This window comes from Erithacus rubecula, assembly GCF_903797595.1.
Source record: "Erithacus rubecula genome assembly, chromosome: 2".
In the NCBI taxonomy this organism is placed as follows: Eukaryota; Metazoa; Chordata; class Aves; order Passeriformes; family Muscicapidae; genus Erithacus; species Erithacus rubecula.
Genome location: NC_136685.1, coordinates 82,956,487 through 82,971,572, shown reverse-complemented (window position 1 = coordinate 82,971,572; position 15,086 = coordinate 82,956,487). Strand labels below are relative to the sequence as shown.

The 15,086-nt window shown below is 41.0% G+C and overlaps 1 protein-coding gene and 1 long non-coding RNA gene across 4 annotated transcripts in view; both read right to left on the bottom strand.

Annotated features, from left to right (window-relative positions):
• PPP1CB (protein phosphatase 1 catalytic subunit beta) overlaps nucleotides 1-8,417 on the bottom strand; it is a 28,931-nt gene extending 20,514 nt beyond the window's left edge. The window contains exon 1 of one of the 2 annotated variants that reach the window (XM_079298011.1): nucleotides 8,139-8,417. In XM_079298011.1, coding sequence (XP_079154137.1) covers nucleotides 8,139-8,190 — 52 coding nt within the window. In that variant the 5' untranslated portion in view covers nucleotides 8,191-8,417. Of the gene's footprint in view, nucleotides 1-7,343; nucleotides 7,363-8,138 lie in introns of those variants that run through there. The other variant, XM_079298012.1, reaches the window with a different exon arrangement.
• On the bottom strand, nucleotides 2,838-7,337 carry LOC306798140. 2 transcript variants are annotated; one of them, XR_013773284.1, is made up of 3 exons: nucleotides 6,694-7,337; nucleotides 4,782-5,055; nucleotides 2,838-4,677 (listed from the first exon to the last, which is right to left on the bottom strand). It is a non-coding gene; the product is annotated as an uncharacterized lncRNA (long non-coding RNA). The 2 variants fall into 2 exon arrangements; XR_013773283.1 differs by having other exon boundaries at nucleotides 2,838-5,055.
• Nucleotides 8,418-15,086: the final 6,669 nt, after the last annotated feature.

The window sequence follows — 15,086 nt, the reverse complement described above, 5'->3', positions numbered from 1 at the left end:
CTTTTACCTGGTGTCGGTTTCCAAGATCGTAGTGTCCTGTTTACTGGATGTAACACTCACGGTTTTATCATAACCCAGAGACCCCTCCCTAGTGTCACAAAAAACTGGGTCAGCATTATTGCTAATAAGCACTCTCCTTTCCATTCACTCTGGGTTTTTAGCATTTATGTGGCCACACAGTAGCCAACAGTAAACTGCATGAGTGAGCTGATATTTTTTTCCTGGAACAAAAACAGAACAAATCAAAAATGTAATTTAAATACTTCCTAAGCTGAAGAACACAGTCTCTGTGCACTTGAGACAGGGTTAGTGAAAGAGTAAGGAGCTGGTTCTGCTTTTTTCCACAGTAGCACCAGCCAAGTTTGTGTCTGAAATTATGGCTTTAGAAATCAGAGCAGATCTAAAAACTACCCCCAAACACAAGATTGCAAGCATGCAATTTTACAAACTGCACACAAGCAATTCCCTTGAGCTTACACTCCCCCCACATTCTGTGGGACGTTTAATCATTGGTGATTAACAACTCCGACATTTAACTGGCTTTTTTTGGTACTTAATATTACTTTGGAGTATTTCGCAAAAGTTGAACATCCTGTCAATAGTAGGAGCAGAACACATTTGAAAGCTAAAGTGGCATTATCTATGACTTGGGGAAAAAAACAAGCAGTCCTCATACTGATTTTTGGAAATGTGTTCTGAAGTTATTTGCTCTCAGTATTTTTTAAATCCAAATTACATACTTTCATGAGTTTAAGTCAAGAATCCTATACTGGATTTTAAAAGCAACTATCAATTTTAAAAGCAAAACTTCTACTCCCTCAGAATATCTTCTGTTATTTAACTTGTTCAGCTGCCATTGAGAAGCAGCCATTCCCTCCCTACCTTGCAGCAAAACAGAGTTAAGCCAGCAACACAAGTTTTAAATTTTCAGAACTGCTGTGACAGAGCTAAGCTTAGAATAGCTTTCATTCACGAGTTACACTGATGGACAACAACAATATAAATGAACCCGTTAGAGCTTTGCTCAATTCAGCAAGAACATATCGCTGAACATACAGCTCTTCTACAGTGTGCCCAGCAGATCCCTGTACCATTCCTAGGGTACATCACCCAAATTTCTCACTAAGAATAAAATAGTCAGTCTTCCAGGGAGGTTTCTTCCTGAAAAACTGTGCTTTTATATGCAAGTAACCTTAAAGTCTTTCTAAAATTGCCTTCACTAGATGACCTTGATATTAAGTATTTTGCTGAAAAACAGTGATTGCTTGTGAACTCATTTTAGCAGGCTTATTTAATATCAAACACAAATTCACTGCGGAATAAGAGATTGCACAAGCCTTTAATTGGAAAAAACCCCTTATAATGAATTGGTGTTGTTCTACCCAAACTTGAATTTACATTATTTAAATACATACTATCGAGCAAAACTAATACTCATGGAGAAAGGCTTTACTAGAAACAACTATGTAAAATTGCTTCAGGGATGCTCCAGTAAAGCCCATAAAAGCATGCAACCTTTACCCATTCCTTTAGCTTTTCACAGGCCACCTGCTTCCTTACACAGAAGTTCCATAAACTGATGTCTCAGTCATCCTGCATCATACACGGTTCCAAGAATTGGACAAGATCACATGTTCTGTATTTACTGTTTGCTTAAGCACACTTGAACCTAAAACTCAAGCAACCAGCAAAATCAAAGGTAGAAGCCTCTCACAATGCTGTATTATACAGTGACAGTAATTCCTGCCATAGTCTACTTGGAAAGCTAACCTATCATAAAAATTTCATGAAACAAAGAATTTCAGCTTCCTGCTCAAAGGATGACTTTCTTTTCCCCCAAAGCAATGTTAATAAAATTCCTAAAATTCAAGGAAGGTGAAGGTAAATTACAAGGTTATGAAGTAACTTCTGAGAAGTACCAAGGAGAGAAGTTACCGAGGTTATGATACAAAAACCTGGGTGTAACTTCTGCACATCAGTATCTCTGGTACTTAACCAATAGCTACCTGGGATGTGTACAAAAAAGCTCTGTATCAAACTTGGTATTAAAAAAAAAAAAAAGAAACCCAAAAAACAAACATTAAATACCCCTCCCCACTCAAACCCAGAAAAGACAATACTGTGAAACAAACAAGTCCTAGTCAATGTACTAAGACAAACCACAGAACAGAAGTAGATTTCAATGTTCAAATTCTAAACCAGAGACCAGTTACCTTTAGAGGCGCCTCAGGCTGTAGTTAAGAGTAGATTCCCCTATACACCCCCCTTCACAGAGTACTCATCTGATCTTAGTGAGTAACAGCCAAACATAGCATGCTGCCTTCACCACAGTCTACAGTTTAGCAGCGCGGTTTCTTCTTTTTTTAAAAAAAAGCTACACACTTACCTTTGGTGGTAACTAATGAGCATTTAAGAGAAATTTTAACACTTTACAGTTGCAGTGATCTTGAATAAGAACAGTGTTTCTCTCCTTTTATACTATGACTTAGCTGTGAGTGAGCATGAAGGTGAATGACTCAAGTAAAACCTGTGCTGCAAAGTATCTAAAGGAAACAGTTACTGAATCACGGAGCTTTCCAGCGGCACAACAGCCAGACAGAAGAAAGAACCCCAGAGCACTGCCTGATGCAGGGCTCTTGGCCTTCAATGCAATTTCTCAAGCCAACCATTCCATTCGTCATGCACTTATAAAGGTAAAGATGAAGTGGCTGATATCTGCACTGCTGTACAAACCCAGAAACAAACTTCATTCTTCTATTTTCCCCTCTCTGCTTAATACAATACCGGCCCTCCTAGATGCATACAAAAATGCCTAGTTTCTTCCTCTTTTTAAAGACTACCTTAAAAAAAACCCTTTGCAAACAACACCTTTAAAGTTATTCTTATTTATTTTTCTAGTACAAAAATTATCCAGTGATGTCACACCAAACCAGGTAATAACTCTTGTTTATTCAGGATTCATCTCCATGGTTTGTTTATATTGTTTTGCAACAGATCATTAAGGTCTATTTTTTTTTCTCTACAACTGCCTCCTCTCTTTTTCAGGATCAGTTACAGAGCCTGAAACTGCAAGCAATACTATCATATCATAACACCACACCATCAGGCTGGCTGGATACATTAATTAGTTAATACAGTAACGAAGTAAGAAATGTTATTGACCAGAGCACATTTGACCAGGATGCTCTATACTATTTAAAACTAACAGGAAAAATCCCAATGATTTCATGAAAGTTTAAAATACAACTTTTTAAATTAAAGTCAAATAATATTCAAATTTCTATGTTTACCACAACCTGTAAGACCTCCGAAATCACAAGAAAGTGAAGTTTGCAACTTTCTTAGAAGATATCACATGACACAGTAAGAACACCATGCAATCAGCTTCATTAAGGCAATCATAAAAATCACCCTTTTAGCTGAACATTGAAGCAATAACCATTCCCTACATCTACTTGCAGTCCAACAAGTCTCCTCTTGGGTAAGTATTTCCCAGCTTTCTTGGTGCATCGGTACTACCATAACTAGTAGTCCTCAGCCTCACTAAAAATAAATTGGTTTAGAAAAGATCCACATTAAGTTCAGTCAGATTAATTCTAATTGTTCATTTTAATTAGGACAGCTAAATTTAGGCAAGCAAGGTGTCTTGCTCAGACAAGGAAAATTTGTTTGTACAGCAATATAAATGAAACCCCTTTACAGAAAGCCATCTTGTACCTAGGGAAACCCCGACACAGTAACTTTAAGTACATCCTCTATTCCATATGGTAAACTCCCTATTGCTTACTAACACAGACACCTATAAACTTAAAAGAGCACAGATTCATTCCAGCTGGGCTGCCTTACACCCAAAAATTTTAAGAGACAGCACAGAAACAGGAAGCCCAACACCCTGACAGAAATACGGAAATCTTACTTAACACCATTCACAGCACTCTTTACAAGTCAAGGTTACACCTCTTCCAGTATCTTTGCTTTGATATAGAGGCAACCGTTTCCACACACCACTAAATTCAAACTAGCTTAGAATCTGGCTGCTGGCTTCAATGGTACACCCATTTAGTTCAGCATTGTTGCAAATTTCAGGGCATGTCCCACATAGGATACATGGTATTTCTAGATGAGGCACAACACAAGTAGCAATTCCAGCTGCAGAGCCCAAGAGAAAAGCTATAGTGGGAAAAAACTTCTCTTCACATTGGAGAAAAGGATTCAAGGCGACATGTGAATCACAGCCTTTCAGTACTTAAAGAGGGTTTATAAGAAATATGGAGACAGACTTTTTAATAGGGCTTGTTGCAATCGGACAAGGGGAACAGATTTATACTTTAAAAAAGAAAAAAGTAGGTTATGACTAGATATATGGATGAAATTATTTTATAATGACAGTGATCAAACACTGAACAGGTTGCCCAGAGAGGTGCTGGATGGTTCATTCCTGGAAACATTCAAGATCACACTGGACAGGGCTCTGAGCAACCTGATCTAGTTGAAGCTGTCCCTCTCACTGGAGAGGGGTTGTATCAGGTGACCTTTACAAGCTTCTTCCACACCAAACCGTGTTATGATTCTGTATTCCACCTCTGATGTGCTCATGGCAGTCTCACATGTGCATATTCCTGTGCTGTCCACAGCTAGAACAGACTGGGAAAAAAATCTATCCACCAGATGGCATAGCTGGGATGGTAGGAAGGGAAAAAAAACAAAACCATGAAATAAGTACACACTGAAGCAAAAATAAGACCACCATCTTTGTGTACCATAAGACAGCTAAGCCTGACCTGTGATTCTGCATACCAGCACAAGAAGGAAACACTCTTTCAATGAATTTGGCTTATTCAGTTTCATGGTCACGTATCACTCTTAAGTCTCTTCTAGCAAAGCCATGGAATTCTGTATTTAAATGACCTGCAAATCTTTGCAGATTCACTCATGACAGACAATAAAACTCCAAGTGTCTCCAAGATAGTGAGGCACATATGTCAGAGCACCAGCATCTCCCTCATTCTTCTAGTAAAGCAACAGGAATGACAACTTAAATCAGGCAGAAGGTACCTGGTAGACAGAGATAAAATAAAATAAAGCATTGCTATGTTCAGACTTCATACATACACTTGAGTTTTTATCTTCCTAGTTATTTAAAGGTTAGAAGTTACTTAAAAGGTATCACTAACTAGTGGCCAAGTACTAGACACATTGCAAGAGAAAGTAAATTCAAAGTGAGACCTTATCGTTCCTAAATTCACCAGTTAGCTAATGAATAGGGGGATAAGAACTTGGTATATACAAAGGAACATGGAAATTAAAAGCTAAAGAATATGAAAATTAAAAGTTAATATCCTAGAAGACTATTAACATCCATTACACCCTGGTTCAGGTGAATTTAAGAAAATTCTCTCTAAATTTAACTCAAGAGGTAATCGATCTGGCTTTCAATACTCAAATAATCTCCTAAGTAAGTATACACTCAAGGTAAGCATATGGGCACACTCCTTGAGGATTGGGAAGATTTTCTTGAACTCTCCTAGCTATAAGCCATTTCATACTGGTATCTCAAAAAGAAGCCAAAATCACAATTAAACAGAAAGAAAGAAAGACAATCTAAGTAGGTAATTCCAATCAAAAGGCAAGTTAACACGTCACATAACCCAGAAGCAACAAGGATAAAAACAGTTAGAGTAACCTAATTAAAGTAGGAGCAAGAACTCCTGTCAGCTAATATCACAGGCTAGAAACAGGTGTCACCACCCAGCAACCCAGTGACAGCAGTGAAGTTTCCTGTTGCTGTGGCTTTTGATATGTATTTGCTACCCTTGAAAATTAACGTGTGGTAGCACTGAGAGACAACTGCAGACTGTTATTCAAACTTAAAGCCATAGTACAGCAAATACATACTGTATGACAACTTTTAATAAAAATGTCTCTTTATTATGTCACTGTGCTTACACCACAAAAGCCATGTTTCCTTATCCTTTTAAGTCAAAGTTGAAGCGTGAGTAATGGAGCCAAACAACTTGCTTTGAACAATTTAACTGGAGATAAGAGTCAACAGAAATTTTTCTGCGCAACCAGCGCAGGGAGGGATTCATACTCATGTTACCAGAACAGGTCAGCTAAGCAACAGCATGAGCTCCAGAATGTGAGCTGTCAATTGTACAAAAAAAAAAAAAAAAAACCACAACAAAAAAACAACCCAACAAAAAAACCCCTTCATTGTGGAACACTGCTGTTTGAACCTCAGCTTAGAATGCTATATGCTAGCAATGCAACAAATAAAATATGGTAAAAAGAAAGCAAAAATAATCAACCACAGAACACATTCCTTTAATTGCTGCCATTTTTTTCAAACAAAACCTGTAAGGATTACCTACTGCGTTTCAGATACAAGATGTTTTACAAGGCACTCCTCTAATGTAAGCAGATAACAAGAAAAAAGAAAGCACCCAATTCCCCTTAAAAATCTTCATAATCTCTGCTCAGAGTTAAAAACAGACTCAGAAACAGAAAAGAAAAATTACAAGTAAGGCTTTGTTCAGAAGCTGTACATACTTATATCCCTAAAGATTAAAGCACTAAGGAAGACAAAAAGCACAAGTTAGGCTACTGAAACACAAGGTAAGAACCATAACCCAAAAAGCTACAAAGTTGTAACACAAGTATTTATGGTGTACATAAACTGTATAGAACACATACATGTTCTTCAGAACAACAATAAAAAACACAGTAATATTTAAGAGGGAACAGAATAATCCAGCAAGTTGCATGCCAAAACACTGCAGAATCTCCTCCTCTTAAAGCAATCTATATTTAAGTTACTACACTATTGTGGAACAAGTATATTTCAAATATATTATTGAAAGTACCCCAGAACCATAAATATACATGTATCTTAATGTCCCCCTCCAAATATCTGCCCTAAAATGTCAACACTTACTAGGTTATTATTTAGTTTGTCTTAAAAACTTACCTGTTAATCTATGTTTCAACATCCAGAAAAAGGGAGCTTTATCTGCATTAGCGATCTAAGAGAAACTTCAACTGATACTTGTTTCTTCATACTATACTACACTTCATACCTTACATCACAAACATAAGCACAACAGTCCAAAGACTTTATGCATTTTGAAATACTGACTTTGCTGCTCTTAATTTTCACATCGAAAAGGATAAGATAGCAGCTACTAAGAAGTCCTTAAAGCCCTAAACCCTCTGCTTTGTAGTAACTCGGCTGAACAAAACTCAGCCAAACTATACATGCTCCAGAAATTCCTTTCTATAAGCCTTCTGCAACGTGATCCAACTATCTAAGGAGTTCAGCAATCAAATAAATGAACAGTGCATACCCATGCAAGTACTCTCATCTCATCTCCAGCATACCAGGTATTCGTTGAATGTGGAATGAAAGATTAATGGAAGAAGAGGCCCAAGAAGACTAAACATTCACAACATAACTTAAATAAAAAGAAAATGCTAGCAATAATCCCTGAGCTTCTCCAAAAGCGGGCAATAAGTGAGTTTCTTCCTTACTTTAAAGGGCAGAAAACCTCTTTAATACACAGAAAACCTTGCACAGCCTTTATGAGCCCGTTCGGGAGACTGCCCGGTAGGCAGATGAGGAATGTCAGCGCACTAAATCCCTCTGCTCCCACCGACACACAACCCCACACCTATCGCGGCTCGCAGACGCAATTTCACACACGGAGAACTGCGACTACAACCCGAGCGGAGGGGCGGCGGGGACAGGCCGCTCAAGAGCTCTGCTAGCGAGGGGTCCCCAGCTCGCCCCTCAGACAGACAGCTGCAGCGGGGGGAAGAAGGGAAGATAGAGGGGAAAAAAAAAAAAAAAAAAAAAAAAAAAAAAAAAAAAAAAAAAAAAAAAAAAAGCCTCGTTTTCTAATTCCCATTAAATAGGAGGGCAGCCAGACAGGGCGGGCACCCCCCGCGCACAGCGGCCCCTCCTCCCTCCGCGGGGCTCGGGGCAGCGGCGGGACGCGCCGAGCCGAGCCGAGCCCGCTCCGGCCGCCACCCCGGGCCCGGCGGCGCAGGGAAGGCGCTGCCCCCGCTCGCCCCAGCGGCCCCGGCTCCTCCCGCAGGCAGCGGCGGCGGTGCTTGCCGGCTCCCCGCGGAGCCGCGCTCACCTTCCAGCAGCCGGGTGATGAGGCTGTCCACGTTCAGCTCCCCGTCCGCCATTTTGTGGCCACCAGACTCAGTCCCGGGCGGGGAGAGGGCGGGGTGGAGGGCGCTCCACGGAGGAGGAGGAGCAGGGAGCGGCGGCCGCAGCGACAGTGGCTCCCCCCACCCCCCTCCGGCGGTCCCCGGCGGCCGCCCGGCTTCTCCCTCTCCCTCGCAGCTAAATGGGAGAACGCGGGCACCGCTCCTCCCCGCGCCTCCTCCCCTCCTCAGCCGGCGGCAGCGCGCATGTGCTGCCTCGCCCGCCGCGGCCGCTCGGCGCCCCGCAGTGCGCAGGCGCGGCGCGCTCGGCGGCGCAGGCGCGGAGCGGGCCCGGCGGGCCCCGCTGTCCCGGCCGCCTCGGGCGGCGGTGCCGGGCGCCGGCAAATGGCTGGAGAATGAGCCCCGGGAGCCGCCGTGTCACACCAGGGTCACCCCCGCCGCTGGCACCGCACCTGTGCCGTCTCGCAGTGTATTAAAAATAATAATGAAAAAAAATCTGTCATAGCTGGAGTGGCGAGTTGTGCTCTTTGCAGCGCTCCTCCAACGCAGTTGTCAGAGAAAACTCTGGTTCGTGTTTCACTGCGGCGGGACTGCTAGTACTCCTAGTACTATTTTGGTGATTTCTGGAACTTCTTCTTTTTTTTTTTTTTTTTTTTTTTTTTTGAGATGAGCTCTCTAAAGACATGTTTACATACTCGTGTCAGCAGATAGCTTGCCTTGGATGGACAGAGAAGTGCTTTAAAATGTAGGTGGTGAAAACCCTCTGTGAACTGGGAGAGCAGATAAATACATGGATGTTGACAATGTAACAAAGTGCAGATGTTCTAGAAAAAACAGACCTCTCCTTTATATGCCTAAATATAGATACAGAAACTTATCTCTGTGAGCTTGAACTTGAATTTTTCCATCAGCCCCTACAAGCCAGCGAAATCCTGCCTGACACCTTATATAAATGTCGAAACCCATTTTTTTATCTCTTGATTAGAAGAAAATGAGTATGAGCAAAACAAAAGCAATTAGGACAAGGTGGGGCCGTGATTAGGTATCGGATGATGCTAAGTGTCCAGACAGTCAGGTGAAAGAACACGCTTTTGAAATGCCTACACAGGTGGGCAGGATATATGGAAATAAAATTTCAACTCATCTCATGACTTGAATGCTCTCATGAGCTCATGATAGCACATACAGCTTGTTTTTCAAATTCTGCTAGTATTGGAAATCTACGTTTTTTTAGAAAATCCTTACATGTTTTTCTTTCATTTCTCATTAAACTAGGAAAAATAATTATTGCTCTTTTAAAAAGTTCATCCTTATCCCAACTACTTTATTGCTGCCAAAACTAATAGATCTGCAGTCCCTCTTGAGCTTTTAGGAATTGTCCCAGTTTCGTTTCACACAACTAAACTGCCCTGGAGGCTATTTTAAGCCATCACAACATCAGGTTCAGACATAATAATATATTATAGAACATTCTGCATTGATAATTAAATGGGGATACGAAATTATCTTTCACCACGGCATAAAAATACAATTAAGACCTCTTCCTAAACTCCATAGGATGACAAACTTTCAAGTACACTGAGCAAAACAATCCCCTAACAACTGTTTTTACGAGGCATATCAGCATGTTCCAGAAACAATTCAGCAGCATATCATAACAACAAAATAATTTAATGAAAGCAGAGATGCTATGAAGAAGAGCGAGCTGCAAAAAGATAGCTCATTCCTTTCCTTGTAGATTCTGTGCCAGTGTCTTGTTTTATTGGGAACATGGCTGGGTGACAGCTACTGCCCAGCTGTACCTGGGTTGTCAATTGGGTGGAAGTTTGGTGTAAAGTTTGCACCCCCCTTTCTTTGTAGCTTGAGCAGGGTCACAAATATGTGGCTTTCTCCCTCAGTGGGTTAAAGCTTAGCATGTCCCATTGGCATAATCCAAGTACAGTAAACAGAATTAAAAGATCAGAGAATGAGGCTCATTGTGTTCTGTGATACAGAAAGAAACAGTGAATGAAAGCATTCTCTTTGATCAAGGGTAGGTGTTCAGTTATTTTTGGTGTTATACCATGCACAGATACAGGCCAAAGACAGCTAACTGGTGATTCAAGTACAAGGGGGAGCTGGACTGATGCCTTGTTGAAATATCATTAATAATGCTCACCTTTCTAAATTGTCTTCCAGTTATTTTGAAAATTCCTCTCATGTCCACCAAGATGGCTTTGCTTCTAACTTTCCCCTACTTGGTCTCAGTGTCACTTACTTTAAACACCTCATGTGTCAACCTTCCTTATCTGCATGCTGTCTCAAGGTGCCCTTTAATTTGCACTGCTCTTCTACTCAGTTTGTCAGATCTGAAAGACAGAAATTTCCAAAGAAAATGGCAAAACAACTTAGTAAATGTCATTCCCTCAACTGTGACTATGTAGACATGAGTTCTCACTCATGCTGCTGCTGCTGGGAATTTGAGTGTTGCCCCCCCCAGCTACAGAGCACTGACACAGCATCTCTGCTGTTTCCCACTCCTCCCTGGTAACCTTATGTTTGCTCAGCCAGAACTTCTGCTACTCACTGCACATTAAAGTTCATGCACTACATACACTTTTATGTTATTTACTATGGCATTGTAACTTTCAAAAACCATTGCCCTCCTAGATCTATCTGTCATCATTTACCTGGTGGATAGTACATGGCAGTATTTTACAGTGTAATCCCATCACTATAGCTCGTTTCTAATGTTCTTTATCACCTTGGCAAACTGTAACTCAGGGCTGACTGCAGCTCTTATGTGGATGGGAGGGAGAGGCCAGTAGGAGCCATGTGGTTTGTTTTCCAGTGTGTAATTAGGAGCATATCCTCCCCTGAGTGGCAATAGCTAAACCACTGCTGCTACCTCAGTGCCTTTTTCCACTTTCTTACTTGAAAAAGAAATTAGTGATCCAATTGACAGGAGACTTAGGAGAGTTTTTTTACAAAGTATTTACAGATCTTATCTCTTTAGTCAGAAAGTATAAGAAACTGTGTTAAGGTAATCTCAAAATGAACAAAATCTGCAGATAACTTATTCCTGTTTTGTCCAAAAAGTTTAGATGAAGAGATTGAAGAAGAAAGACCGACGGATCCTACTCTGCAGTACTTTATGACCCTTGTTTATTTCTCAGTATTTGCACTAAAACTGGGTAAATAGTTGGTTTTGGTTATAACCTTTTAAGATATAAAAAAATAATATAATTCTTCTTCTACACTAAGCTAAAACCAAAATCTTCTCAATCTTCCTCACAAATTAAGGAGAGTGTCCCAAACTAGCCAGTGGTTTGCATTTGGAGGCATGTAGCAAGGATGTGAAAAACTCTTCTCTGAAATCTTGCATCCAGACTGGTTCTCTTGGTATCCCTGCTTGGAGCTGCAACACTTTGTACAAGCAATTAAACACCCACTGGCCCAGGTACCCGAGGCTGGGTCTGTGTCCAATGAATGCCCCAATCATTCAGTGGTAGTGCTGTTCTGTCTCTCTTAATATAGTTTTTTTTGAAATACATTAGGAGATCTTTGACTGAGACACAAATGCTATACTTACCAACACTTTGGCAATAGTATTTTTTGAAGAGCAGGATTGTTTTGATCCTTGATTCCTGTGAATGTAGTTATGTCATCCTTGCCTTTTATGCATATTTGTAAAGCAGGGCAGGGCAGGTCTAGATGTTTCCAGAAAATAGATTGTTTATGTCAAAAACCAATGTGACACAGTTTAAAAAAAAAAATACAATAGATATAGTAAGACCTATATTGAAGCTCTTATTTTTTTTTACAAAGAGCAGCTCCCCCTGCCCTATCCTGACAGCTCCCAGGGGGGTTAGAGAGACTGGAAGGCAGGAGAGAGACTCCTGGGAACTTCTTGCAAAATAAGGACAAGGTGAAGCATAACCAGGGTTATGTATCACAGGTTACTTCATCTCTCTGTGCCAGAACTATTTAAAAGTGTGAGAAGCATTGTTTTGTTTCATTTTCTTTAAATTATGTTATTAGCATGTGGTACAATCTCAGTTCCTCTGACAGCATGTCCTACAGCCCACAAACTACAAGAAATACACTTGCTGAGGCGTTACTCCCCAAGTGAGGAAGGGGGAAGGACTTCTGAAGCACAACAAGGAAAATAATTTGGGCCTGCAAGATTTGCAGTTTGCAGGATGTCAATCAAGATTACTATTCCTCTGCTTTGGAGAGAAAAAAAAATCTTCTCCTACTGTTTCCTGGGAAGAAACAGCTGCAAGAACTGAAAGTGTCTGCATCTATTTTCCTCAGTAAACATGGGAATATTTAGTTTCAGCAAAACCAGATGGTTTACGCCCTGTGAATACGCTGGCATTTGACACCAGCAGCCAGTTTCACAAAGTGCATGCAGAGAGTCAGAAAGAACTCCTTTAAACCCTGGGACCTGACATGAGAAATGAAACCTCTGAAGGCAGAAATAACAGATTGACTAAAACCCCAACCTTTATCCAGGGATCTCCAAGTGCTCTCTAAATATTATTAATCAGACTACATAACAGTCCATGAAGTGATTAAATTTTAACACACGTTTCTTATGCTGAGGGTTACACTTAAAATGAGAAGGTAAATAAGTTCCTCCAGGTTATGTGGTGAATCATGATCTCCTGCATGAGACTGTCTATGTCTCCTCTCACTGGTGTGTCTCCTGTGTGCTGTGTCCTCAGCCATATTCTCAGGACACCATTTCTAAAAGTGAAACCATCGCAGTTAATAGCACAGGGACAGGATTGCAGGGTATGCAGCATAAATCACCATAGCTGGGGCATCTGAGTGCTCCATGTGGAATTTATAATATGCTAGAGAGATTTATGAACAGCCCTCAAACCTCTTGCTAATGGCAGTTGCAGTGGGTGTTAAGTGACTGAAGATTCTTAATTATTTGATGATTTTTATTGATTTGTGTTGTTATTGCTTAACATGACTCTGCAGTAACAAGGCATCTGTCAATCTGGAAGTGTTTTCAACCAGTGAATTATTAAAGTATGAGATTCCTATGGGTTCTTACTGTTCTGTTGCACTGCTGGGAGGCTGACATGGTTGGCTCAAGAGCACTCATGGCTTGCAGGGCTGGGCTATGGGGATGGGCTTTGCAGTCACTGATGCATGCACCCCCTGTTCCTGAGCCAAATCTGCCCCTGCTGACTCTCTGTTGTCTGCTGCATGTAAAAGCAGGCTTGGGAAGGATTTCTTTTTGCCTGCAATTTCAGGGGGAACCTTCCCAGAAAAGCACATCAATCCATGACTTAGTGAAATACATATATATGGTGAATCATTAGGTATTGCTTCTCCTTAGACCTACAGCCATGAGCCCTAAAAAAGGTTGTAGTCCTGGTTCAGGACACAGCAAAGACCTGCAAAATCTCCTTCAGTTTTCTGAAGAAGAGCTGTGTTGTGCTCCAGTTTATCCCATCGTCTGCATGATGGAGGGTGTGCCACTGAGCACACCTGCTCTGCAGTTGAGGCAATGCTATAATTTAATATACTTCATGATCAGCACTTTAAGAGTTTGAATTTGCTATTTCTCCATTATGTAATTACATAATAATAATAATTTAGCTAACATAATGTACGTGGAGTTTTGCTGTTGCTTCTTATGTAAATTAGAGATATTTAGCAATATGTTGCAAAATGGATATGTCTATTTCAGACTGAGATGTAAGAGGTTACTTTGATTCAGAATAAAATTTTAAAAAAAGCTGTTGGAAAGACCTATTTTATAAAGAAATAACTATTTAATTATAACTCTTTATTGCATGGCTTATTTACTAATGTAGAAACTGCAGAGCTTAAAAATGTTTAAATTTTAAAAACAGGCCAAACAAAAGCCCTCTGTACTTCTGTCTCTTTAGAGAAATTCAGATACTTAAATGTAAATTCAGAAACTGAAATTATATACAAATGGGGAATTTGAGCCTGAATTTTGGAAAAGTAGCACAAACAACTAACTAAACATTAAGGAAATAGCTAATCTTTAGGTAGAAAAGAACACTTATTTTAGTTGTTAATCTGCTCGAAAGAAGCAGAGACACTCTATTTAAAGTACGCTCCAGAAGAATTTATGAAGAAATTTAAAGTCAAATTTAGATATCAAAATATGTCAGACAGCTTGACTTCTACCAAATTGTAACAAACACTTCTCATTCCTATTAAATTATAAGGCATTTTTGTTATCTATTAAGTAATCTAATTTAACCCTATTGTTCCAAAAATAGTTCAGTTGCACACAGTATGGCTCAGAAGAACAGGAGATGGGTGAGACCACAGCAATGAGTCACACTGACAGGTTTAAACCTTGAGTCAGCAAAACTTGGCCTTACTCTCAGACCTGGGTGGGCTTGATTCAGAGGAGGCCAGGGCTGTCATTTGGGTTTGGGGTTGCACACTGTGGGCTCCCAAAAGTGAAACACAGGAACACACGTGGCTGTGGCTGGCCGTGCTGCACTGTCCCTGGTGCCAGCTCTGGCTGGAGTGGGCATTCCCAGCCCCTGCTCTCCCTCCCCACTGTGATTTGTCAGCCAAAGGTGTCTGCAGTGATCCAGAGGAATAACAGCTCCTGTGGCTCTCTGGAAAGCAGCAGCTTTAACCCATATTGCCCTGGGTCTGGTGTACAGCAGCCTCCCAAAGGCAGGTGTCTCAGCCCAGCTGAAGGCTGGAGTGGTGTGAGGCTGAGAGGGCAGTGGCTGCTGGAGGAGGGGGCTGGCTGAGCAGCCCCAGGGCAGTGGTGTGGGGTGGCTGTGCCATCAGCAGGATAGCAGGGAGGCTACAGCCCCCAGCATCCTACTGAGTCATCCCATAACTCCAGATAAGCCTGGTGCCTTATCATGCCTCAGCCTGCCAGCTGCAAATCAGTGATAACAAAATTTAAATAA